The 27,353-nt window shown below is 43.7% G+C and overlaps 1 protein-coding gene across 3 annotated transcripts; it reads right to left on the reverse strand.

Annotated features, from left to right (window-relative positions):
- Positions 1-18: 18 nt before the first annotated feature.
- Positions 19-26,920, reverse strand: LOC308108756 (rho GTPase-activating protein 29-like). 3 transcript variants are annotated; one of them, XM_080461959.1, is made up of 22 exons: positions 26,724-26,920; positions 25,939-26,315; positions 14,341-14,484; positions 10,934-11,030; positions 10,594-10,666; positions 10,304-10,364; positions 9,578-9,727; positions 9,189-9,253; positions 8,993-9,103; positions 8,518-8,598; positions 8,082-8,249; positions 7,813-7,950; positions 7,433-7,620; positions 6,064-6,233; positions 5,650-5,784; positions 5,181-5,279; positions 3,892-4,055; positions 3,609-3,797; positions 3,330-3,467; positions 3,012-3,244; positions 2,386-2,686; positions 19-1,740 (listed from the first exon to the last, which is right to left on the reverse strand). In XM_080461959.1, the coding sequence occupies exons 2-22, from the start codon at positions 26,222-26,224 to the stop codon at positions 649-651; spliced, it is 4,083 nt and encodes a 1,360-aa protein (XP_080318085.1). In that variant the 5' UTR covers positions 26,225-26,315; positions 26,724-26,920; the 3' UTR covers positions 19-648. The 3 variants fall into 3 exon arrangements, with proteins under 3 accessions (XP_080318085.1, XP_080318084.1, XP_080318086.1); XM_080461958.1 differs by having other exon boundaries at positions 5,650-5,787; XM_080461960.1 differs by lacking the exons at positions 14,341-14,484; positions 25,939-26,315; positions 26,724-26,920 and adding an exon at positions 11,442-11,583 and having other exon boundaries at positions 5,650-5,787.
- Positions 26,921-27,353: the final 433 nt, after the last annotated feature.

Here is a 27,353-nt window from a genome sequence, read left to right on the forward strand (position 1 = left end):
AACTTTTGGAACAGAATAAACAGTTAAAAGTACATTTTTAATTTGCAGCAAGAACTGTTGCATGTCATTTTTCCTCTGTTTGGTCACAAATATGCAGTAATTGTGACACACAGAGTACGTATCAATGGATATAAAAACGTAAACAGATACATAACGTTTACATGCTGAGAAGAGATGTACCAATCACAGGCTACAATGGACACATTAAAAAAAAGAAAAAAAAAAAAAAAAAAAAAAGAAGGTAAAAAGCTTAGAACTTTGTGTTAACAACACTTGCATCCATTCCTTTGTGGAATAAAATAAGGACTTAAGAGACGGTGTAACATTCAATTGAACCTGCATTAAGTGCATCAACAAATCAAACATTACATGGGAAAACTGAGAAAAGGCTTACAGACAGAATCTGAATAAACTTTGACACAAATTCAACAAGTTGGCAGCAATTTTTTCAGGATTTGCTTCAACGACTGAACCGTCGACTTTTAACATGGAAAATAAAATATATTAGTAACTTATAACACTTTTATGGTTTCTTTTCACAGGCGTACATTTCCTCCACTTGGCAGCTTGTTGATAAATGTTTCTCCCAGTATACACTATGGCACAGATATATCAATATGTACAGATAAAATAGGTTTCTATTTGGTGTCAGACGAAGTGAGCCTCTCTGTGTTCGAGCTCCGGCAGCCGCCGGGGTCGCAGTCTTTGGTAAACGGGTTTGGTCTCGCTGGGGCTCAGGTCGTCGGGGCTGCTGGGGGAGGGGGACTGCGGGGGCGAGAGGGTGGAGGAGGTGGACACCCCGGGGTCAATGGCACTGTCGGTGGAGTCTTGAGTCTGGAGCTGTGTGGGGGTGGGGGTGGGGCTGCTGGCGGGGGCGAGCGGCGAGGTGGTGGTGACGGTGGTTACAGTGGTAGTCCAGCTCGGGAGAGTCCTCGCTCGGCTCTTGATGGAAACGGGGGGCTTGTAGAAAGTCCCGGGGGGGGGCTGCAGAGTCCTTGGGGGTCTGAGTGTCAGTGGGAGACGTGGTGAATTGCTGGACTCGCTGCCCGAGTTTTCGGAGTCATTTTCCCTTTTAGAGGTCCAAACGGGCCTGACCGTCATGCTGAACGCGTTGTTGGAGAACACCGTGGTGACCGTGCTCGTGGTCGGGACCACGGAGGCGGTGGTTACCGTGACGGGCGCCGCCGCCTTCACAGGCTGGACCGGAGAGCTGGCAGACGGCAGGTTGGCCACTATCATGGCAGTCCGGGGTGTGACGTCATAGTGCCTGTACTTCCTGTCCCACGTCCTCCTCTGCAGAGTCTGCGTGTCCATGAAAGGCGTGATGTAGTAGGTACTGACCCTGGAGGAGCCACTCTGGCGAGCCTTGTCTGGCTCGGGCACCTCCTGGATTGTGTCCCGCTCAGCAACGCAGCCGTCGACGGCGTCTGCTGCGTTCCGACTGTTCCTCTCGCTGATCTGCGCGGGGGTGGGCAGGCGCTCCAGAGGCATGCTGATGGGCCGAGACACATGTCTGGCACGCTGGCTGCGCAGCTGGACCTTTGGTGCCACGACGGTGGTGGTGGAGGTTGTGGTGCTGGGCCGGCCAAATACCAAGGTCGACCTCTGGACCTCTTCTCCGTTAAGTCCGTCTGATGCCGAGGCCTCCGTTCTGTCTCTTCCTGGCTGGACCTCCTGGACCTCATCAAGGATGTGGGAGGAGGGGATGACTGATGAGTATCTTTTGTACGCTTTGGCACTCTAGAAGAACATAATTAAAAAGCAGATTAGGTTTGCAATCTCATCTTTGATCAGACTAAATTGTATCTAAATATAAACCCAGAAAGAGCAGTTCAGCATAGAGAGAACAAAAAGAAAAGGGTTTGTCCAACATTTGAAAGACAAACCCAGTATTCAAATCAAATCTACTTTACAATAACTACTACTTACTTTAACTGCTTTTCAAATACAAAAGAAACATTTTACATTGAATCGGGAATTTTTTTTTAAACTCCAATCCAAGGAAACACTAAGCTGAATAAAGCCATGTAGATCACACACACACACACACACACACACACACACACACACACACACACACACACACACACACACACACACACACACACACACACACACACACACACACACACACACACACACACACACACACACACACACACACACACACACACACACACACACACACACACACACACACACACACACACACACACACACACACACACACACACACACACAATAAATATAAAATAGTGTAAAAAAATAAATAATTACCAAGTGTATTTCTGGTGTATTTCTAACTAGAGTAATTGTATTCCTGTTAAGATTTGGTTTTATCAACACTCAGCTATATGATCTAATGGTATAGTAATCCCTCCTCACCTCTTTGATGTCCGTCAGAGAGGCGGAGTGTCTGCTGAGTTGCCGCACCTTCTCCTGCGCGGTGAGTTTTGGAGACGCTTGACCCACGGTGAAGTTTTCAGAGGCGTGCAGGTGGGACGCGTCGAACACCGTCTGGAAGTGGCGCACCAGCAGCTCCACCATCAGCGCCTGGTAGGGGTAATCCACCAGGGAGGACAGGGACACCTCGGCGTCCGTCTGCCGCGGCTTCACCAGAGTGGGACCGAAGATGATGCCCAGGTTGCTCGCGGTCATCTTGTTCTCCTCAGCCTGTTCAGTGACCCTGTGGGATTAAGTTGGAATAAGGACTTTAAAATGTACATTCTTTTTTTTTTTTTCTGAAGCACCGTTTGTGAGAACTGTACATTTTATTTGTCTTTTAGTAATAATTCCATCAAAATTAAACATGAAGCTTTATTTTGAAATGATTACAGCTGCTACTAGATTCATAAACCATCCAGCAAAACACACAACTGGTACTCCCTCTCTGCGAAAAGGGAAGTCTGGGCTTCCTTCTGTGTGTTATGAGGAAGTTTTGAAGGTTTGGTGATGAGTGTGAACGTGTCCTCACAGTAAAACGAGTGTGAGCTTCATTTTGCTGCCTGTACCTGTGCAGATGTGCGATAAGGTAGCGCAGAGTTCTGTAGTTGGCCGTGGGCAGCTGGCGGATTACTTCTCTGATCTTGAAAATGACTTTGTTCAGCTGGACGCTCGGGCTTCTTTTCTCTCCCGTCTGGCTGTTATGAGGTTTGTCCGACTCCTCCACGATCACTCTCTGGCACTCTTTGGCCAAGCCGATGAAGTCGTTGTAGTATCGATAGAGAATCAAGGGCTCTGGTAACTGTTGAGAGTTAAACAGGGGATACTACGTCTTTATCCACCCCTCCTGAGAAGTGCTGACTCAGTAAAACATTCTTTAAACCCACCTGTCTCAGGTAGAGTTTGAGCACGTTGCTGATGTCGTGAGGCGAGAGGTCAGACAGCTCCACCAGGTCCTTCCCATTTTCAAACGCTTGACAGAGCTTCTCCACACGCGATTTGGCCCCGTTAACACGATAAATTCCCTGTGAGAATAAAAGAGATATTTTAAAACGCAAAGCACCGGACAGAAATGAGAAGATGGAATCTACAATTATATTTTAAGACAAACATGATTTTGGAGATCCAGAAAGAGTAACGTGAGATGCATCGTTAAAAGAACTGACCTTGATGTTCAGCGCTCGACTCTCGATCTCAGACGTGCACTTTTTGATTATGAAGGGAATTCCATCCGAGCTGTTCTTCGCTGCTTGAGCAAAGTCGATACCAAATAGCTGAAGCCTGCCCTGCAGCTTCTTATGTCCACACTGGATGGCGAGCGTCTCCAGACACTTCTTATGGCAGGCCAAGGAGCACTGAATGGAAAGCGGCGAAAGCACAGTTCCATTATTAAAAAAACACACAGTCGCAGTTACTTCCAGAGCTGATGAAAAGATTCTTGTCCCGTACCTCTTCACACTCCGCTCCGTGGAAAACCACCAAGCTGTCGCACTCTCTGCACTTAGACGGAGCTCGTAGTTTTCTCAGTTTGTGGGTTTGAGCAGCTTTGGACATCTGAGCGTTTCGGAATGGACCCGGAGAACTGGCCGTCTCCGTCACCATCTCTGCCAGACCTGAAAGTAACGGCAGCCGATGAGGAACACGACTAACCACACCGCCGACGTCAGGAGGAATTACTGCCAGTTAGGAGGCGACGCAGAAGCAGGAGTAAAAACAGAACTGGAGTGGAGACAATTACAGAAGTTAGTTGGTTTTGTTGATTGCTGCTTATTACATATGATGAACTGATTCAACCCTTTATTGAGCAACTGACCATGTTTGGCAACTTAAACATTCCTGAAACGGAAATAAATACTGCAATATAGGAGGAAATGCCAGTTAATTTATGAACTGTGAGTTCTTCTTATGTATTTCACAGCTTTTGGCTCTTTTGCTTTAGCAAGTCAGGTGCAAGTAAAAAAATGTTAAAAGCAGCGAGCAAATATCAACACTGCGCCCAGAAAACAACCAACTGCAACTATTTAATACACACACAAGAAGTCTAGTAGGTCCATTTGTAAATAACACATTTTATTGTCTGACACAGAAAAGTGTATAAATAAACTTTAAGGGGATTAAAGCACATTTAAAAAAAATTTCAGGGTTTTGTTTTCTTTTTTTATTCTACACATATTTTAGTAAGTTTCCAATAAAGGGTTAAAGAAGGAGGGTAAAAAAGTGTGTAATGTCAAAAAAAAAAAAAAAAAAAAGAAGATAAAAGATTTGGATTTGCATAAACTGACATTGTCATTATACAGTTGAACACAGCATTAAACGTTGGTTCTAACAGAAGAGGTGTTGGCCCACTTCAGCTCACAATGAGAAAACAAACACACTGACTCAACACAGATGCAGGAAGCGTAAGCTGAGACCGTTTGCCAAAACTAACATGACCTCGATCTGTGCAGATCTGTGGAGTGTAAAAACATTAGATACGAGCAGAATCCACCACAGAATCTGACCTACAATACGCTCCGCGTCGAGCATGAAACGAGAGTTGCACAATGGAGTGTCACCGACTCTACTTCCCTTCGCCGACTTCCCTGCTACACAAATGGACACGCCGACTGGTTTTGCTACAGCGGAGACATTCCGCGCAATAAGCAGACACGTGAGAACACATCTGTCTGGGCGGGGGGAAAAAATGCACAAACAACAACATAATTATAAAGGCTGAAACGCGAGCAGAGATGTCTCACCGTTGTCTGAGGGGGACGGCGGCTCCCTCTCATCCAGATCGTCGGCTGAAGACATCGTCCCCGTGGAGGGAGTTCTGGGCAGTCGGCGCTTGAAGTCACCTGCAAATACAAAAGGCTCAAGCTTGTACTGAACAACAACTTGGAACTAGGAGAAACAGGTTGTGTGTTAAAGCTACACGGAGAACTTACACAACAAAGAAATCATGATGCACAAATCCATCTAACGGTTGATTCAGCTGATATTTGTTCAGTTTTTCAGGCGTTGCAATAAACTTGCTTGAGTTTATTTTATTGCAGCTCAATTTATTCATCATGTCCTGCTTGTGGCATCTTGTTAAATTTCCTTCTCTTGCAGCTTTTCATTATCCCAGTTCAAATATATTTAGAGGGGAGTTTTCCAACATGAATTCAGGATTCTAAACTGCAATCGCATACATTCACACAAGCCTTCATGCAGAATCCTCCTTACCTGGACTGGCGGTCGGGGAGTCCATGGACCTGGACTCACTGCTGCCCCCGGCACTCTCCGAGTCACTGCACATCCCACCCTGGCTGCCCTGGCTGCTGGAGGCCCAGGCTCTCAGTGGGACTTGGTTTCTCAATGCTGCTGAAACATACAGAACGACAGGAGAGTGACAGAGGTAAGTGACAGCTACGCAAGGCGTGACATTGTTGACGTCCAGTTATTTTAGGAAACAAAGATATTCCAGACTTATGATTAATGAGCAACACACAAGCGGAACTATTTTGACTGCAGTTCTGAGAACACTGCTATGACTCAGAACACAGGGCCGGTCCCTGAAGGTGTCACAGAAAGACATGTTTTCATGTTAGACGACTCCTCCAATTGTGACAGTTTCTGTCACTCTGCTTGAACACGTACCCTGTATGTCTGTGCTGCTGTTGGACCTCTGCTCTCTGATCTTTGCATGGCGGTGCAGGGCGTTGTCCACCTCGTCCCCACTTAACACATCACAAGAGGTGATGGATGCCTGCGACAGGTTGCCGTGGGAGGAATGAGTGCTGCCCACTGACCTTTTCTTGAATACAAACCTGGAGAAATAAGGTTGGCATTTAAGGTCCTGTGATGAATTTAGCAGTAGGACACTTTTTTTTTTTTTTTATTGTCCCACAGTTCAACAGGTTTATACTCCATAGTGTACATTTGAGGGGGTTTTGACATTTTCTGAGGTTGAATCGTTTCCACCATTTTACCAGAAACGCAGGCAGATTTAGGATTAATTAATGACAGAGGTTATTTGAATGTGTTTATACTGGGTTAACATATTTTTTTAACTCCACTATAGGTATGCTGGCTAAATTTATGCTTTTTGTTTGTTGGAGGGTTTTATTTCTATTAAATAACTGAAAAAGCATGTAGCTTTCATAAATGAACTAACTTTTCACAGGTTTGTTAGACGTGAAAGTGAGCTGTAGTTCATTCTGAATGATAAGCTTGAAGAGAAAATTTTATTAGACCTCTACAACATATAATGCCAAATTCAAAATTATGTCCAAACTCGGCTCCAGTGCACGTCTGCGGAGAGAAAAACCTTTTCGTTTGGTCTCAACGCCCCCGTAATTTACTCTTTACTGTACCTAACAGATCCACGACAGCACCAGTAATCTTACCATCGGCTTTATACGACAAGACAAAAGTTATGGAGTATTGCTTGTTTTCCTAGCGGTAACGAGTGTGTGCTTGTGTGCGGCGTAGGAAGCTGGCTCTGACAAAGCTCTGACAGCTTAAGTAGTGTGTTGGGGACAGCTTCAAATCAGAGCCAAACTCTCACGCTAGCAATCTTCCCCGGTGCGCTGAGCCTGCGCCACAGATATTTCCTGAGGAAGGGCAAGAAATTCAACACGCGCTCCGACTCTCCTACATTCCCCTCTCTCTTTCCCTCTCTTCCTCCCACTCTGACTCACTGTAACCTTTGCTGAAAGAAGAACTGAGCGACTCTGAATGGAGTGGGAGGAACTACTTTAACTCCTTCATCCTCTAATGGTCACATGTAAGCCAAAATACACAAAAAACTACCAAACTGCCGCAGCAGTAAAGTTATATGCGTGGCTCAGCTCACTTCACCTCGCTCCCATTATTGGCAGTATGTGAGACAATTATTTCCTTTGTGACTAATTCTGAACTGGAATGAATCTTTGGGAAAGTGTGTAACAAGTAATAGGACACAAACTCATCACCAGAAATAACTATAATCTGAGAGTTCCCTGTCAACAGAACTCTTCCTGGGTACCTGGTATTGTCAGAGGATATGGAGTCGGAGTGAAGACGCTCTTTGGGCAGATGTCTGGGCAGGTTTCGGACAAACTCGGCGTAAGCTTCGCCTGGTTCGTACAGCTTGGCACTCTCGCCGAGGGCCTGGAAGTGAGCGGGGAGTGGCAGAGTCTGTTCCTGCTGCATCTGAAACCAGTTCACTGTCACCTAACAAAAGAGGAAATCACAGTAAGACACTAAACTCCTTATAGCACTACGGTAAACTACTTGTAATATTTAACCTACAAGGGCTTCATGCACGGTGTGCATTAGATAATATATAAGAAAAGAGTGATTGTTCGGTGTAGTTTTCCCTCATATTCACGGGTGTATTACATAACAAAATAAAAAGCTTCTCACAGCTTTGAGTGTGAGGTCACACTGGAAGACCGTCTCTCTGATTTGAGTGAGGATGGTGCTCTTAGCGTTGGCCAGATCCAGTCTTCTGACGCCTGCGTCAGCCATACAGGTCTGGTACTGATCCTGGGCCTCCTCCGCCTGCTCAGCAAAACATACAGAGAATAATGTAAGCGTGTAAAAAGAAACAAGTCCTTCAGTGGGTGATTCAGTCCTTGTTCACAGTAAATACACACAGTGATCGTAACGAATGGACCCCCCCCCCCACTCACCTTCTGCAGAGCCTCCTCCTCGAGCCTCCTCTTCTTCTCCAGCTGTTTGTTCCCAGCATTGGACTGCTCCTCCTGGGAGCGGTTCGTAGATGACTGAGCTTTCTGGTACTCCTCTCTCCTCTGGGCCTTCAGCGCTCGTGCCTTACGTAAGGTTGCATCTGCCTCTTGCTACCAGAAGCACACAGATAAATATGAAACAGTTCAGTTTGATGGACACACCTTGTTTGATTATCAACCTTGACATTTTGTCAGTGGGACTCTACTCATAAAATCTACTTATTTTCAATCTAATGAGGCTGATTATGCACAACATTTTCTTATCTGATGTACTAGTGGCACTGTGAAATACCGAATACTCTGTGATACCAGGAGATTGGCAGCACTGCCACTGAGCAAAGTATTGAACGTGTATCTACACAGGGACTCACTGCTTTACCATTTTCTTTTGCTCCCGCTGCCACTGCTCCTTTATGTCCTTCCTCAGCTTATCCAGTTCATTCTTGCGAGCCAGAAGGGGCTGAGAAAAAAGTAAATGTCTACAGTCAGACCAGGGTGCTTCAGTGTCGACTGAACAGGTTCACATGAAATACAAGACATGTACATTTAGTCTAAATTCCCCAGAGGGGATCAAATCAGTTGTTTAAATTGAAAAACAAAAAAAAGCTCACTACATCAGAATAATAATGTCGATTAAACGGTATTAATGAAAACAGAAAACTAAAAAGTCTTGTTTTGTCTGACAACTTCATCATAGCAGATAATCTACTTTCAGCATGTTATCTTGAGAACAATGTCGGCTCATAAGAATTTTCATACACTGACGATTTGAAGTGAACTGAGCAAAAAGGTCATTTTTGTTAGGTCTTAGATTCTTTATTTAGCCAGTGTCTGCTTCTTCATGCAGCTCTTACCTGGATGAATTTATTGGTTTGAAGAGCGACTGCAGTCTGAATAAGCAGCTGGTTGTATTCAATGTCATTCTTGAATGTGGAAACATAAAGATCGCTGAATGGCATGTAGTCCTTGGAAAAAGAAAGGATAATGATGAGGGAATATAAACTCCAATCGGTTTTGTTTCCAAAAATGATACGGAGGGTCTTCAGTTACCTGTTGACTGGCCAGTGTCTTTGCAGATTCAGCCATTTTGGCATAGCTTTTAGCATACTCGATATCTGAAAGAGAATCAAGATTATACGAATTACTTACGTCGGTAACAACTGTGGAAGGTCTACACCAACTAAGTGTGTAAGTTAATATAATCGATTAGAAATAAGCATAATATTGTCACAACAGGTATCCTTCCAATTTGAATGAAGCATGCTAACCGCAGTTGATAGTTTAAAGTGTTTACACGTTAACATGAAGCGTAAACTCTATTGATCTAGTTCAACTTGATAAAATGAGATCATAGTATAGCCATCACCATATTTCCCTGAAGTATAAGGTGCTCATGCAGTGATGGTTTCGGAGGTGAGTCAGTGGTCTGAATGTCTCACCCATGGCCAGACGTTTCTCCATCCAGGCGAGCAGATCTTTGATGTATTTGGACCAGGCCTTTGCATAGAGTAGAGCAGATTCCACCCCACTGTCATTCTTCAGCAGGGCCAGGTCTACTTCTTCCTCCCGTGACAGCGGCACGTCAGGACCTGTGAAGCCAAAACAAGTGACGCACAGTTTAATCGATGTCCGACTAACATACTGGTTCATCTCAGTTCCACTATCCCAGCCAGCATGCGCGGAATAAAAAAAATAAATAACAATGAGGTCATCGATGTTTTCTGAGTGGGAGGATATGAGAGCACAACGCATCTTTTAAAATAGTCCAACAGCATTTTTTCTTTTTTCCAAGTTTTACTGTACAACTGCTGAGCTGGACGGCCATCTGATTCAACACAAACCCCATGTGTTTCTCATCCCACAAGGAACTACTCTTCAACAGGCAAGGAATGCCAGATATGTGGATGGCGAGGGAGAAAACGAGCCGCTAGTATGAAAAAAGCAGCAGAAATAACAGGGGTGGAAGCAGAGGTTTAAGGCGGGTCTACCTCAGGCATTCAGCAGTCCAAAGCCTGAATCACTCGGCTCACTTACAAGCTCACACTTAAGGGCTGCAAAGCAACCGTTAAATGCTCGGCAGTGAAGTCAATAATAGCGATTACGTTTCACGTTCGCTATATTTTACACACGCGTGAGATAAACGATGTAATATGAAGGAAACGTACCCACAAGGTCGCTTTTCTCTGAAACATACTCCTCTGGATCCACAGCGAGGTTGTCAAAAGACTGTGGAAAAGACAAGAAGGAAAAACAGACATCCAATCAACTCCAGACATCAAAAGTGGCTTCTTTTTTTTTTAACACCACAATTAAGTACAGTAAGCTAGTCTTTGAAGTACTTTTAATTGAAGGCGCTTTAAATAAACCCTCTTTAAACTGTCACATTTCCAAACCTCGACAGAAACAAATAAAACAGCCTGAGAGCTGAGGAAAAAAAAGAAAAGAGGTATCTCACCCTGCTTCTTCTGGTCTGGGGGATCCCCAACCCTGAGCTGCTGTCCACATCTCCCATAAGGAAGTCAGAAACTCTAAAAAAAAACAAACAACAACAACAAAAAAAAAAACAATCCAAGCAAGTCTAGTTAGAAGCATAGAAAACTCTGAAGTACAGTACTTTTAAATAGAAAGAGTCAGCTATTCAAAACCCAGACACTGAACAGGGATGGTGATGATGACAGGTTTTACAAGAGCAGCAGTATGTTAACCAAAGTCAGCCCAATTGTTTTTTTGGCTGGAACATAAACAGTCATAAAAAATCTTGTAGTGTTGAAAGGGTCAACAAGCATTGTACTCACACATTGCCGAATGTGAATGCCAAAGTGTCAATGGATCTGTGCAGCTCGCCAAATATAGCTGTTCTGTTTTCTGGGTTCACTTCCTTGAAGTTAACGCCTGCGAGAAGTGATTAAAAAAAACAACAAAAAAAAAAACTTTAGCCAACATGGAGCAAATGAGCTTTTTAAACTCAATCATTCAACAGAAGTATTAACACAGTCGGGCCAGTCGTTGGCAGGTTTTAACTGCCATACCGAGGCGGTACAATGGTCGTAGATGTAACACACAGCTGAATTACATTTTACAGAGTTACTTCTGCAGTCGTGCAATCAAACTTGTGGTTGAAAGAAGTAAATATTTGCTTGTAAAAAGAATTTTGCGGATTTTGAGTAACTGCTGACATGGCATATAAACATCTCTCAGTGTCAATAGAAGAGAGAAAAAAAATCTACTTCAAAAAAAAATAATAAAAAAGCTGAGTTTGGACAAACTCAAAGGCATTGACGTGCAGCCCGAGTGTCTCCTTACCCCACCAACATTTCTTCTTGGAAAAACTTCAAAGATCTTCAAGGGTGGGACATTAAAGAAAAAATCAGAAAGAATCCCAAATTCGGTCTCCTTTGTTCAAGCGCATTAGAATCCTCCGGGCCATCATCCATGCTTATCATGCACAGAAAAAGCAACTGATTGTGCACATTCTTTGAGATCTATCAACAGTGAGACGTCTGGCTGTTTCAGAAGGCCGTCCAAGCTTGACGACTCTCGGTGAGGCGCACAGACCTTTCCATTCTCACCCAAAAAAAAACAAAAAAAAAACAGAAAACCATAAGAAGACTTTGCAGAGAGCAATCGGAGAAACCAAAGACAAGTCAGTGAAAACCGACTAAACAGAGTACTTCCTGTCTGCTCCGCAACAGGAAACACTCGCACAGCTTGAGTTCTGTAACATGCAAGACTACCAACAGCCATGACAACGCTTACCTTTTCCCTCTGCCGCCTGGCGTCATCGTCCAGCAAACTCACACCTGAAAACCGATTAGTCTGCTTGAAGTGACTAAACTGTTCCAGTGCGCAACGCTGCTTCCTCGCTTTTGTGCTTCCATTTTTTCTTCATGAGACTCATTTCGATCCTTGTCAGCGGCGGAGGGGTGATAATGAATTCCCAACCAATGAAAAAGCATAGAAAGGTCATGGCATCCTGAGTTAGGGAGGCAGTTCTGCGTTCCAGGGAGACTCTTGAGGACAGCAGAAGAAAGGAGGCGCGGTGCGAGCTTCCCCGCCGCGCACCTCCCCGGCCCTGAATGCTAACGTAGAACTCTGCGCTGACTTCTTCCTCAGGACATCCTGTGGGTCTCATAACAATGATTCCAGAGCTCTGCCCCCCCCTGTCATGACTGAAATATGGAAACTGCATCATTTGAGTGCGGAGCCCATTGTTTTCTCACGGCTGAGCTGTAACTGTGACAATTGGGCTCTGAAAAATGTCTTCAGCGTGTATGCATCTTTCCATCTGACATAACGATTTCTCTGACATACTGACATACAACTCTTTTGGATGATGCGTATTTCTGAAAAAAATCCTCAGACAATGTAAAAAATGCCCTATGAGCTGCATAGGAACATAAGAATGCTTTACCTGTGTATACAAGACTGACACAGAGAGTAAGGGAAGAATTTTAATACATTTCTCTTTTTCCAATATCCTGCAGTTTTTCCAGCAGGGACAAAGAAAAAGAATGAGTTTCCATGTCTGCTTCTGTTTTGGGGCAATAAGTGGGGGAAAAAAACCCATCTATGTCGACATGCAAACAGCAACAGAAGCTTTGGCTATTTGCAATAAAAGTTTGTGTATTACACAGCTAAGCGGAGCTGAAAAGGTTCCTCACATTTTCAGGTTTATGAAAATTCATTGACGGTGTACAATGAAAAAACACAACTATTTGGTCATAGTTTAAATGCATAGTGTGACATTTGAAAACTGGTTAGGCAGCCATGTGTTTGGAAAGGCAGGGAGGAAGACTGTTTTTTTCCCCCTCAGCTCATTCTGGCGGCAGTCCAAACGCCCCAGGTGTCGTGACCAGGCTTCAAAGAGGAACACAGGTGAAGAGACGACACGCTCTGAAGACAGTGAGGCGCACAAGGCCTGTTATCATCCAAAGCTTTGAGTTTTCATCTCTGATGTCTCACTCATTCATCCCTCTTTCAGCCCCTCCTTTTCATTGCCCCTCTGGCTCGCTGTCTGTGTCAGTTTTGTGTTACCTGCGTGCCATCAGGGACGCTCCACCAGGGGTGTGAGCTGATGCGAGGCACCCCCTTGTGGACAGGCAAAATTCTTTGTCATCAAGGCTGAAGAGGCTGCTGCAATGCGCAAAGACACGTCTTTTTCATAAAAACCATGTCATATACAGCATTACCATCATCCAGATTTTTATTTTACTAAAGTGTGGCTGATGATTAATTTCTTTTTTTGTTTTCAAGAGAATTTTACTTTTAAAGAATGTTAACATTTTCTGCCTTGATGCTGACAGATCACTATAAATTAGCATTTTTAACCAGTTCACACTGATTTGTGACTCTACTGATGAAAAACACTGAGGATCTTCCTTCACCAAATGTGTTCAAAATGTGCAGGATCAGCAGCTCCACTAATAATTAATATCAAATTGATCCATGACAAAAGAGATTTCAGCACCCAATTGAGATGATATTTTTGAACGCTTCAGAACTATTACCTGAATTTGACAGTGTGATATAAATAAATGGCTCATACAAAACATGAATGATAGTATTGTGTGACGTTTCAATGATGAGTCAAGTCATCAAGGGGCCTGTTAAAGTTCTTTTGGTCGTCTTTAATGCCTTTTTGTTTCCTGTCTCACGTTCTAATCATTGTTGAAGTGCCACTGTGCAGCCAGACGAACGCAGACGTGCATTCTTACGGAGTTGTTCACGACTCAGATGTTGACGCGAGGCAGGTGACCCGTCAGACAAGCAGACACTGAACAACACCAGGAAAAGAATGAAGAAACACGGATGGGCTTGAATGAAAACCTGCTTGCTAACGAGTCTCTGCAGTCCAACAAACGCCTGATGCAGTGTCGTCTTCCTTTAAAGATACTTGTGTGCACATAAAGTGAAAAACTGGCATCGCTAACAGATGAACTCATGAGATGAGATTATCTTTGTTTGAGTTCATTGAGGAGGCAGGAAATGGATCTCTTGCTTCTCACTGTGTGACCTTTCAAAACATTTCTCCGAGCCAACTCACTAAGCACGGATCAATGAAATATTCCTGCCGGGTCTTTCCCACACCGGCCTCCTATCCTGAGCCAGTGATTCAGCCAACATGCGAGCACCATCTGGGCGCCGCTGCATGGTCACCTGCTTGTCTGTGTGCACCCATGTATACAGGTGAGTGATTACTGACCTTTGACCTTAGCAATGACCGTGCCAGCTGCTCCCAAGATGTCGGCCGAGTTAAGGGTCTGGTGTTTGCCGATGACAGCCTTGAGGACTCGCAGCAACTCGGCCAAACGTTCCTGCACCACCTCCTGAAGACCCTCCAGGTTCGCTGACAAGAGAAAAGCACAGACAGAATAAGTTAAAAATGCTTTGCAGTTAAAGATTTGCTATCACATTTTCTTTTTATCTATTAGTCACAGTCACCACCATCGCAGTGTATTGTGAGTCACTGGTGTCAAACCACTTCCTTACATTCCTTTTGTCTTTGACACACACATCACATCATAAATACTATGATTAGAATGAAGCATCGTCACCGTCTTTGTCCAATTCTTATCATTCCCCTCCGGGCAAATGTTATAATGCATGTTTGGTTGTCTGTGTATGTGTCTCCACATTACAAAGAGAAAAAAAAAAAAAAGGAGAGAGAGAAAAAAAGAAAAAGCATTTGTGGTTGAGAAACCGTGACAAACTGAGCCGTACGAACGTACTGTGACGCAACCGGGTTTTCTGCTTCCTCCAGGCAGAGCGGCACCGTGCACAATGAAGAGGTAAACTGTAAACATGTTGAACGGTCTCAGTCACAGTAATAACATCCACACAGAAGAGATTACGACATGCCACTTGCCATTTCATAAAGAAGAATTTTATCTGAGCAACATACTTCACATGTGTTCTAACATCAGCCGAATAAAACTGTGAGCGTAAATCTGTGCTTCGTACAACGTCCATGTAATTAGATCAAAGAGTTCTCGTGAGTTTTAAAGGGGGGAAAAAAAAACTTAAAGGTGATTTTATGTGACACACATGGCAGCAATTATGCAATCACATGTTTTATACTAGCCTATGGAGACTGTTAGAGCAGCACAAAAAGTCGATGTCTGTGCCAGTGAGGTTCCTGAAGATGGCAGGAGAAAGAAAAGAATGTACAAAATGCATACAGTTCACTCCTCTGTCCTTATTTTTTCATCCATATCACATTCTATCAATCATTCTGCTATGAGAGGCATCTCTTTCCTGTAGAACTGGGCCAAGCTGTGATGAGGAGCAGCCTTTTTGTTCATTTTGAATTTCATAGGACCCTTCCCCTCCCCCCCAGTCTCATTTTCACAGATCTTTCCTGAAGACTTTCCGAGTCTGTTTACAGGCTGCAAAGCTTCTCGGGTCAAAATAAAAGCCGAAGTGACAGAGAAAAACAAACTGTGACAATCACGTTGTGTCTGTCTGCAGCTGTGATCCGGGCTAATCAGCAGAGCCTCCAGAAGTTGGCACCAGACAATAGGTGAGTTCATGTCTAAGTCACTGTTTTGGAAGAAGCAGGGGCACCGACTGGAAACAGAGAAGTCATCTGTTTTTCATCAAGCAGCAGGGGTGAGATGAGAGGCTGAATTTATTGCAACGTTAAAAGGAATTACAGAGGGAGTGAAAATGAAAGCCTGTGGGTGCACATGTATGCATGTGTGTGATCCCGTCTATTCCTCTCTCATTTACAAACACTCTCTCCACACCGGTTGATGTAAAACATTGTGAAACACAAAGAATCTACTGAGGGGAACCAACCGGCCATCTGCTGCGCGATATTACGAACGGTAAGAAAGAGTCGACGTCGAAACATAGTAAACATGAAGGAACTGCAAGACAACGTCACAAAGAAAACAAAGAAGGTTCATTTGGTTGAGAAAGGCATTCTGCTCAAAGCGAGCACTATGCATGCGTGATTGTTTACTTGCACATTATAACTGTTTTCCAGATTATGACAAAGTTATAAACATCCAAAAACTTCAACAGCTGAAAGATCTATTGGCCTCTTTTGGTCAGTTTGAGGAGTTATAGTTGTTGTAGTTGATCCAATCTTGAGGGTACTTTACAAACAACTGTTCGTTCACAATGCATTTGGGAATCACTTTGAAATTTTCTCGCAGTCAGCTAAGACCTTCTCGCTCTTGTGTGTGAGAGAATTGCTTCATTTCCAGTCATTTGTGAAGACATATTGGCTGGCACTGTCTGCGAGTTAAGAAACAGCTCTCTGCTGGACTGCAATGCTTTTGATTGAAGACACAATCACTTCAAGTCAAGACATTCTGCGAACCAATACTGTACCTGTTGTGCTGCAGCGTCAGTCACTAATACATACAAGACAACGTCTCAAGAGAAAAAGCATAATTTTTGCATTTTCGTTTCAGGAAAGTTTCACGTTTACATGGCAACGCTTTGAAAAAGATGTTCATTTACACAGCTACAGTAGAAGCGCTGTAGTTTTCATGTTGGGCCAATTTTTGCATGTTTACTTGAAAACATTGTGTATATTTGGCCTTAGAAATGATGATCATACATGGACCAGTTTCTGCACTTAACTTGTGACCCGTATTGAAAGAAAAGGTTCCTCTTTACAGCGCGTGGAGGGGGGGGGGGTTACCTGCCAACTTGCCCCAAGGTGAGAGGTCCCTGACCCTGCAGTGTACTCTTTGAAGTCTGCTTCCCTACAAGCGCTGATAATGGATCTTCATTGGGCTGACTCCCTTCTTTTTAACCCTCCTCCTCAGCTGTAGTAGGTGGGGTATTAGTGGTTAGCTTACTGGCTTTTGAAGATTTCTTTATCAAAGATGTGTGTGGGTGGTTATTAGCATATGAGAGCCGGACATAATGAGATGCACACCTTTTCTACTTAACGTGACAGAAGCTGAGCATGACTGTGAAGGTGCTGTTATGGGAACACAATAGCAACATTGGTTAGAATTTCCTCTTCCTCTATAAAAAAAAAAAGAAAAAAAAAAGAGGGCCTTTAATTAATACTAATTTATTCTTTAGAGAAGCAAGGAGGGCACAAGTTGAGGAAATAACATGAGCCGTGATGTGGCCACAAGGACGGATGTCCTGGGCACAAGAGTTGAATCCAAAAATGGTGTTTCTTCTTCCTTTGTTTACCGACGCTCACTGCCAGCTGTCATTGCGCCGTGCGGAGCTGAAACACTGCAACCGACTGGCACCAACAAATAAACAGCAACCGAGCAATTTCGATAAATGATAAACACACTGACAGCGACCTTCAGCAACTAAAGACCATGACCATACTCATGAGAGCAGAGCGCGATGAATCTATACAAGCAACATTTTCTTTTTCAACCCACCTCAGAGTCTTCATTGGTTCCAGACTATGAAATATAAATACTGTACATATAGGGAAGATTGTAAATTGGGGTTTTCTAATTCAAATAACAACATACACAACAAAGCAGAACAACTTCACTACAGCGCGTCTCTGTTGGCATCATCGGTGTGAAATTAGGCTACTTAGATCACCTTAAAAATCCAGATAAAAAAAAAAATCTAACAAAAGAATGCCATTAAAATATTGGAGTTGAGAATAAAGTTATCAATACAAGGTCAAATTTTATGTGACAGCTCACAGCAATCAGCCCCATTGTATGTGTGCTCAGTGCAGCATGAGACAGCCGAAGCGAAAGCTGGTAAAAATCAGTGGTGAGTGGTTTTGTCACAACAATGGCATCAAAAAGCGCACTGGAAATTTGCTGGCGATTGTGGAGGCCGGCCCATTGTTTTGGTAGAGATAACAGGCACTGAGGCCATATTGTTTAAAGGAAGACCCCCTGCTAATGCCATTGCAGCTCAAATTTGCCTGGTCTTTCTTTTTCGGCGGCGGGATGAGCTGGGGTTCCAGCCACGCTTCACGCTCGGTCTGCTTCATTTTGTTTTCCACAAGATCAGGACCTCCTCTCCTTTTAGAAAAGTAAATTCACTATGAAAAATGACTCGACAAGTTACAACTGTAGACATTTTGCAATTCCGGCAAAACAAGGAGAAGCAAAGAAAACACAGCAAGGGCTTCTCTGTGTCACTCTCACTAAGTGCCGGGCATATTTGCCTGAAAGGCAAGAGTTGAAAACAAAATTATTTATAAACTAATTTTCTTTTAATTTGATTAATTGCTTCCAATCTGTGTCACCGTATAGTGCAGGTTAAAATCAGGTCATCCCCTTGGTCAGGGGTGCGAAAAATAAAGTCTGTGGGCCAAAACTTCCCTGCAAGGCGGCTCCAATCCAGCCAAAACACCAAGCAAATTGTAAAAATTTCAAAGAAAACTTTTAATCTTTCAACGCATTTCTGAAGAGTAGCAGACACGACACAACACTGAGACCCGATCTGAGATATCAGTGCAAACTCGTATTCGCCTGAAAGCCATGCTGTCAGGGTGAGTTTGTAAAAACGTGCATAACGCAACTGCAACTACACGAGAAGTGTTTGGGACATTAAGCAGTATTTTGCACCAGAGGGTTCTTTTAAAACTGGCTTCATGTTGGCACTGTAGTCATTTTCGGTAGTAATCGTTTTTGTGTGCAAAAATATAGATGTTTTCATTATGTATTCTCTGCGCCACCACAAGTAAAGCAGGTTCTATTATGCAGGTGGCAGTGGATTAATTCACAAGCTGAACACATTGCATTTTGCACTGCATTTTCCTGTCTTCCCGTCACAGACCCTCAAACACCACTCAAATTATTCCTCAGTAAAACTCAGGTTAATGTGAAAAGTGGCACTGGAACTGTTGATGCTTCGAGCCACGTCGGTTACACTGGCTTCTACTTGTAACCAGTTTTCACGGAAAAAGAAGAGTTTTAATCCTCAAACATCCAGAATAACCCACTTCTGTCAGTTAGTGTCAGTCTGTACAATAAGCATGTCGCAAGCACTCGTGTGTCACGTCATAATACGGTTGAACACACAAAAACACATATTGTGTGTGCAGTATCACGTTTAAGCGGGTTTAAGTGGTGACTCAACTTTTAAGGCAACACAGCAGCTCAAGCGTTTGCCTCTTAAATTGTTGTGCGCGGGGGTCCTATTGTAACTGACAAGGCTCATTGAGAGCGTGGTACCGAGAGAGACCAATCTAATCCCAATCTTCAGGTGGCCTGACAGAGGTTACAGCCTCTGCTCCCCCCACTGATAACAACAAGCCATCAACTGGCCCGTCTGGACACGCGATCTGTTTGACATGAAACAAGCCTCGGCAGCTCCGGTGACACAGTCATTCTTGGGAAACTGCCGCAGGGCCTTACTGAAAGACCACGTCTCTCCTTCAGCATCCCTCCTCCTCCTGGAGGGTGGCAGGATGACACATTTACCCCCGTAGCTACAGTCAATTTTCAGATTTTCCTTGAGATGTGCATCTCTCAACCACATACCAGGTTGGTGACACACTCCTCGCTCTTGTGTCTCAGTCTTACATTGACAAGCTCCCCTACTTTGTGTGTTTTATATAGCTTAAGTCAACTTATCCCCAAATCCCAGCGATCACGAACCACAAGGGTGGAAAACATAGAACTACCTCTGTAACAAACTTTGGTTGCATTGCTGAGCGTGCCTGCAACAGGTGGAATTGTTTGGTCAGATTCCATGTCCAAACACTAATTTTCCCCTCTATCCAAACAAACGCTGCATTGCTGGGTGCCTCTCCGTCTTTCCTATGCCTTGTTTGGAGACGGAGTGGGTCCCAGACATCACACAGACAGTAAACAGCAGGCACTCCATAAACAGCTACCTGCTCTTGGACTATTAGTGAACGACACTCTGTGAGGTCTGGGCATCACAGAGGGGCTCAGAACTTGACACTTCATTACATGTTTGAGACTTTACATCAGCTGCAATATGACAACATTCTTGGGCAAACACACAATCTGTCTACGCTTGGACGTTTTGCGTCACTTCTCAGCCATTACAGGGGTTTAACCTGACTTCTTTTCATTGCCATTTTTTTAATATCTTTTTTCCACATTACTCAATTTGCAATGCCCAGTTGTTTAGGGTTGTATACATGATGCACGCAACGCAATACAACTACTTTTTTTTATGAAAAATAAAATAGATCATTGTGTTCAATGACTCCCATTTGAATCACAATTACCAACACCTACACCCAAAAAAAAGAACGAGAGCAGGGACAGTAGCTCAACAACACCTTCGTTATTAAGAGGTGTTTTTGAACTGTGCAGAACTGAAGTCAGCTGAGGGCTTGACCCTTCTCAGCAGTCCTAGCTGTTCATGTGACCCCTCAGAAAAATTAAATGCCCACCCTTGGTCTAGGTGATTCCAGAGGAATGCACTTTAGTGCTTAAAGAATGACAGATAAACAGTCCAAATCAGAAAATGTCCCATGCTCCAATCAAACCAATTGAGAGATTTGTTAAGAGACTGATGTATTGGGAAATACTAATGACTAATTTCTTCATATTTAACGGAGAGTAGTTCAACAAAGAAACACTTGTGCACCCCAACAGCAAAAACACACTTTTCACAGACACGAGCGTCGCACACAACTGTAAATTGAGGCGGTTCTAGCCGATCGCCAGCGGTTAACGTCCCCTACTAGCTGGAGCTTCGGTCGCCAATCCACTCCTTGCCATGACCAATGTCCTACACAAACATCCAGGGCCCATAACCATAAATCCCACCCCGGGAAACACACCCCAACCACAAGCCAGCACAAAAACATCCTTCAGCATCACACAGAAGAAAGTTACAGCCCAACAAATCTCTCCTTTCTTTCTCCTAAGAGCAGCAGGCCATTAAACCATTATGTGCTAAATTTCGACTTTACTCTCAATTGAAGACACCACCTGCAAGTGGCCACTTCAGCTGGCACAGGGCACTTGTGTGAGACGGGAAGGTATCCCTGCGAGCCACGGCTGGCTCTATTTTGTCTTGACTAAGGGTGGTGGACTTTACGACCAGTAAACAAGGCCCTAAACTAATTAAATTGTTGGAAACAGGTATAATTCTGCAATAAACTCCACAAAGACGTATAAATACACAGACAGTTAGTCTAACAAGCCCACTAAATGACATCGATTCAACCTTTTTCAAGTGACTTCACAGAGCACAAGCTTTTTAACTGTCTTGCAGTTCCCATTTAAACACTTGTGATCTTAAAAGAAAGTGAATATTTTATAAAAAAGATTTACATTGAGCTTTAAGGTGAAGAAGTTATGTACAACCAAACACTATATAAGCGTTTTCATAGTAAACAAGTTATTCCGATGACCGCTCCATCACAGGCTGGTACTGTGAAACACAGAACAATGTGGTTCGACTGGAATACAGCCAGATCTTATCCGCATCGTGATGACACCCACACTTGGGTTGGTGGGGGGAGTCACCGTTTTCATAATGGAACAAGGAGTCATGAGTCAGCTCCATGTGTTTTTCCTCATTTAAAAGACATTTAATGACTGTGCTCAGATAACTGAAGGTCCGGTGAGTTTATCTGCGGCCAAACACACTGTACAATGAGCACCATACATTGAGTAAATAAAGTTTTTAACCTCGTGTTCTGCAACTCTGCTCTGAGATATTTGTTCTTCCCTGAAGTGGAACTGTACGAGAAAGAACTGTTTTAAACCCGAGGCTAAAGGAATCAAACAAGAAGTCCGGGCGCCTTGGAGCAGAGAAATGTTAAAAGGGAAAAGAATGTCAGATCGGCTGTTGTAAGATCAGCTATTTAGAGTTAAAACCTCACCCCGTCCAGCCCTTTTGGTGTGTAAACTATAACTTCCATTGCATATTTCTCAACAACACATTCCTACTTTTTTTTTTTTCCGTTTTTGGCCTGATGAAGGGCAAACCACAGAGCTTGAGGAATTTCAACACATATTTCAAAGTTGATATTTTGGGGGGAAATTTGTATTTGCATGACTAAAACAAAAGCAAAACTAAGATGTCGAATGGACACGAGTTTCTGCTCACACAGTTTTGTCCTGTAATTTCCCATGAAAACGCTACCCAACTGTCTAAGGTCTCAGCCACTGTTGTGGCTTCACTGAATCATTTCTTTTTGTTCCTTAAAAGAAGCTATTGTATTTCCTCTTTTTCGTAACTTGAAATTTCCAAACGACAGGCGACCTCGCCTCTCGTGAACTGCCGACTCCGAACAGAAATTTCAATTGAACTCATTTGAAGAGTTTTCATAGTTAATGTTCCTCACACCTACCATCAGTCTATTGAAGGCACTATAGCCACAAGTGAACATTTGTTCTAAAGGAATGCAGGGTATGCAGGAGAGCGGGGGGATGGGAGGGGGACAGCCGCTCGGCTCTGTGCAGAGGACTCCTTTTTCATGCCGATTAAAACCATTAACTAAGCAGACTTCTGCAACAGACCGCAGACTCAAATGAAAACTTCAGAACGAGGGCAAATGTCCTGACATTTACGGTGCATGTCGACTTTTTATATTGGCCCTGGAGCAAGGCACAACAATAAACTGCACCATAAGACTTAAAAGCTTGTACTGTTGACTTCACAGGGATTCAAACTGTGGGTCTTAGGACTTCTTTACAAGAAAACAGTTACTAAAAATATGCTGGAAAAAAAAAAATTAATGATGTGATGAGCTCAGTGTGCAATGAACATGAGCAGCGGCGTCTTTTAGGTTGTGATGGAGGTGAAGCGGGACGCGGTTCAGTAAGCACCGGTGTGTGTTGACGGGTCATGTGAGAGGATAAAGATAATTTTGGGACAACAGGAGCAGGGCGGCACAGGGTCACTCCCTCAGTCACAACTCAAACAGCCCCACATTGTTTCCTTCAGATACATTTTTTTTTTTTTTTAAACACCTCGATTGTTGGGCAACAATTCCTGTGAGAAATGTGACCGAGGTCTCAGTTATGACAGAAAGTGTAAATCGACACCACAATCTGACCTTGGGGAATCTACGGGCGTGAAGCTGTGGGTGTGAATGTGGAGGGTCGAGTTAACTCAAGCTCACGGTCAACGATAGGATTCCCCAGTGGGTTTCCATCAACCCAACATGCTGCGTGCATGCCTTTCCTCCGGCTAAAAGCTGGTGGGAGATGTGAGAGGAAAAATAAGCATCTTCCAACATAAGCGCTCTGTAAAGTTTACTCTGTGTGAGGAGCTCTGAGGAGTGCACTGACTCAAGTCGGTGTCGGTGCAGCGGGAATGAAAAGCCTGTGAGATCGCAACAGGGTGCATGCCTTTCAGCAATAAAAACACTGTATCGGTTTCACACAGTACTCCAGTGACAGGCCTTTCCAAATATGAAAAGAATAACAAGAGGAGCCGACATGTGCCTCGCTAACCTCGTCCCCCCACCTACAACCTTCAACCCTTCAACCACACAGGCTTGTTGCTTTCTGCCTGTCTGTCGTTTCAAGCAAAGATGCATGCTGCTCATCACGCAGGTTCTAGGTTCAACTAGATCTTAAAGCAGAGAACACAGTGCAATGATGATAAAAAATGGGGATGTTGTTTCCAAAAATAAAACAGAAGTTATTTAACAGCGTCATCTTTGTCATGTTTTTTTTTTTTTTCCCCAACACACAATTTAAAACTCATATAATTGGTCACATGGTGTACTCGGTAAGAATTTCTCACGGAATCAAATAAAACACAGTCTAAGTTTAACAATTTCAAAAGAGACTTCGGACTGTTAGTGCTGCTGACCTGTAACACCACAGACAAAAACACGCCCTCGTATCCGCTTTGAGACAAAAACAAGTCATGGGATCACGCAGCACATCGATCATGCACTACATTGATGCGATCAGAGTTAAAGTTGTTCATTATCAACAAAGTGTCATGTATAAATAAAACGGTTTGAACACCGAGATCAAAATGAGTACAAACAAACACCTAAACTCTGCGTCTACTGTTACAAGATGGTCGTCACTCCAAAATGTGGCATGCACATGTTTCTAAGTCACAAAATCCAGGTGCGTGCTACCTTTCAAAAAGAGCGATTCGTGTTGGTTGTCTGAACATTTCTAAATTATGGCCTACAAGAAGTGCTGACTTATTCCGTCTGTGTGAGAATCTTCCCTCACTTTTGCTGCCACTTAGTAATAGAAATGACTCAATGTTTACTTGCGAGCAGACTGAAAACCACACGGGAGTAGCAGCCTGGTTATTTTGCCATTCTGCTTGCGTGTGCGTGTGCATGCGTCTCCGAGAAAAGGACGACAGACGGAAAATCCGAATGATATGGGCTCATAGTGCGCGATTTGATCCCACCTGCTGAATAAGGGCCATTGTTTATGGGGAGGCGAATACCCCAAATGTTTTTCTGACGGCTCGGAGCAACACTCAGCACGACGCAAGCCAAAGCTCTCTCACAGAGGCCTCACTCCTCCAGCCAGAGGAATGGCTAAACAACTCACTCCCACTGCCAGACCTGCAGTTGGAAGCCTGTGTGTGCGTGTGTGTGTACATACAGAAGGAGTAGCAAGAGCTGCAAGTCCGGTGAATGCTGGTTGATTCCATAGAAGGACATTACTTGACAATGGACATCGAAAAGCAAAAGACATGAGTCAGATCAATTGTTTGTGCACTCTCCACCTCAACAATTAGGACAGATCAATAATTTAAAAACCTCTTTTGCAGCCCTTGCCAGAAAGTACGGCGATTGATTGTTAGTATTTACAGGACTGTGAGGTAATGTGCACACTGTGTGGGTGAAATACTGTGTGGGCAGAGTGCTCGTCTGTGTCTGCAAACAAGTGCAAGCCATCAAAGCCGCCAAGTGATAAAAATGGAAAGTCGGTTCGCTGCATTTGCCCGGGTGTCTGCTCCTTGGGTTCCTGTGTGTACAGTAAGTAGCGGTGTGTGGGTGAGTGCAGTTGATGTCAAAGCACGAACAGCACAGCAAGTGTTCCAACACATTAGCAATAAGGCCATTTTCAGTCCACAGGTGGTTCTCATTGGCTGTCTGTGGTGACAGCACACTTTAAGCACACTGCAGCAATCACAGTGAAAAACAATTATATCAATTGATTTTTATTTTTTTTAAAGAGCTGCACTGGTGTTATAAACTGCCAATAGCTTAAAGACAATTATCTGCTCAATGTCAAGTTTTTAACATTTCTGTTCAAAGAATAAATGTTTTCTTTTATTTGGATCACTGATTGGTAGTTACACTGGAATAAGTGAAATAAAGAACAAGCACTTTACACAAAGATGCAATGCATCAATCCAAAGAAATTACTCACTCTGATTGTAAACTTAGGCCACATTTACAGGCTGTTTAGGTAAAAACACAAACATTTAATTGCGCTTTGGGGTTCATTTAACACAATGACAGTTCTCAGTCACTGAAAATGCAACTTTTTAAAACGCTCCATGTAAATGGGGGGAAAATGATCGGGCTTGTCTCCGTGTAGACGGCAGAAATGCCACTACTGCGCATGTTCACCACAACCCTAGTGAACAGTTCCTTTGAACATGCGCCAGTAAATGGACAATAACAACAATGTTTGCCTTCAGAGTGTCATGACTCACCGTCCATATTGTCCTGGGACTGGGTAGTTTTTTTAATAATAGCAATCCAACTTGGTCATCTGTCTATACAAATGTCCGAATACGCCCATTGTTATTGTGTATAGCGTATTGTCCTCTGTGCACATGTGTGGTTTCACTACAAAAACTAACATAATGATGATCATCTGGCATTACTGGCACAGTGGGCAACTTTCTTTAGCTGTCAGTTTCACATCTCCTAACGAAGCCAATGCCGTCCAGCGTCTTCTGAACTCACCTTTATCCTCGAAAGCATCTTTGAGGTTGAGCAGCACATCAGCAAACCACCGCACGTCATTCACCAGCTGCATGACGTACTCTGGGTCCACTCCTGGAGCACCCATCAGGCCAGACGTGAGTCCCATACTGCTCAGGGGGTTGACTTTCTTGGAGCTGCGGCCCATGTCCCAGGTCTTCGTGGATCCTGGAGACAGAGAGCCGGAGTGGGGCTTGTGGAGGTGCCGGGGCAGTCCCTGGGTTTGCTTTGTCCCACCAGCACCACCACTGCTGCTCTTTCTCAGCATCTCAGCAGCCAGGGCAGCTGACACCCTTCACAGGGTGTGCAGCAGGGCAACTAGCCCCTGAACGCACCACGATGCCCTGGTGTCCGGATACCTGCAAGACACGAGAGGAGAGATCGTAAAGGACAGTATCGAGGAAAAACTGTCTTAACCCTGAAGTTATAATTTTATGTAACAATGTCAGTCATTGTTTATGTTTTGTATATATATTTCTGTAACTTTAAGCGAGATTTAAAAGTTAGCTAGCACAACCGTTAGGTACCTGTCAAAACTTGGACACATTTTCACTTCAGCAATCAACATAAAACAGACCAAAACAAAGGATTTTTCACGGGAGTTATTTAAACAGAATTTTACCACCTTAACTTTTCTTACTTTCCGGACTTTTTACATTTAATTGGGAAAAAAATGAAAAGAAAATATGCCCCCCCCCCGAAGAAAAAAGCACCCGGGTCATAAACTGCTGTGCTGGCAGAGCCTAAAATATCGATTTAAAACTCACCTGCTTGGTAGTTTGCGGACATAATGGCCACGGTGTTGAAACAAAACTTGGAGGCAGCGAAAAGTCCAGAAGTAGTTTTTTTTCCCCCGTTAAAAAGCGATAAAATCCCCACAAAGAAACGGAGGAGTGAGGTTTGACTCACTGTACATCGAGAAGTGGCTGACTATCGCCAACTCTCAAGTCAATCCTAATTTACTAGTCGGCTGGACACGTGACCCGTCAGACGCAATCTGATTGGCTGCAGTTTTCAGCGAGGACACGGTGGTGATGCCTTCATGGGTTATGGGATGTTTTCTTATTCCAGTAAATACCCAAAAGGACTTCGTTAGTTTTATGATGACTGCACGGAAAATATCATCACTTTACACAGTTTGTTTTATAATCCGATGCAAAGTAATTATCTTTATATTTTTTCCCCTGCGTAACTAAAAATATTTTTCCACATTACCATGCGGAGAACACAGCGGGTCGTCCGTCCCTAGAATTTACAGATGAGACATGAATGCGTCTTTTTCAGGCTTTTAAACTGGTGGTTCGAAATATGCAGCACGCGGACCAGAAACGGCCGCCAGAGAATCAAATCCGGCCAGCAAGATTACATTTTCCAGATATTTTGACATTAACTGCAAT

The sequence above is a fragment of the Lipophrys pholis genome, assembly GCF_963383615.2.
Source record: "Lipophrys pholis genome assembly, chromosome: 1".
Classification (NCBI taxonomy): domain Eukaryota; kingdom Metazoa; phylum Chordata; class Actinopteri; order Blenniiformes; family Blenniidae; genus Lipophrys; species Lipophrys pholis.

What these genes read in the sequence shown, in the direction of transcription:
- LOC308108756 (XM_080461958.1), bottom strand. Translation starts at nt 26,224, where the DNA reads ATGCTGAGAAAGAGCAGCAGTGGTGGTGCTGGTGGGACAAAGCAAACC. An exon ending in AGGAGGAGGCTCTGCAGAAG is followed by an intron (nt 7,951 to 8,081) that starts GTGAGTGGGGGG and finishes TTTGCTGAGCAG; the next exon opens with GCGGAGGAGGCCCAGGATCA. An exon ending in GTCGAGCGCTGAACATCAAG is followed by an intron (nt 3,468 to 3,608) that starts GTCAGTTCTTTT and finishes TTATTCTCACAG; the next exon opens with GGAATTTATCGTGTTAACGG.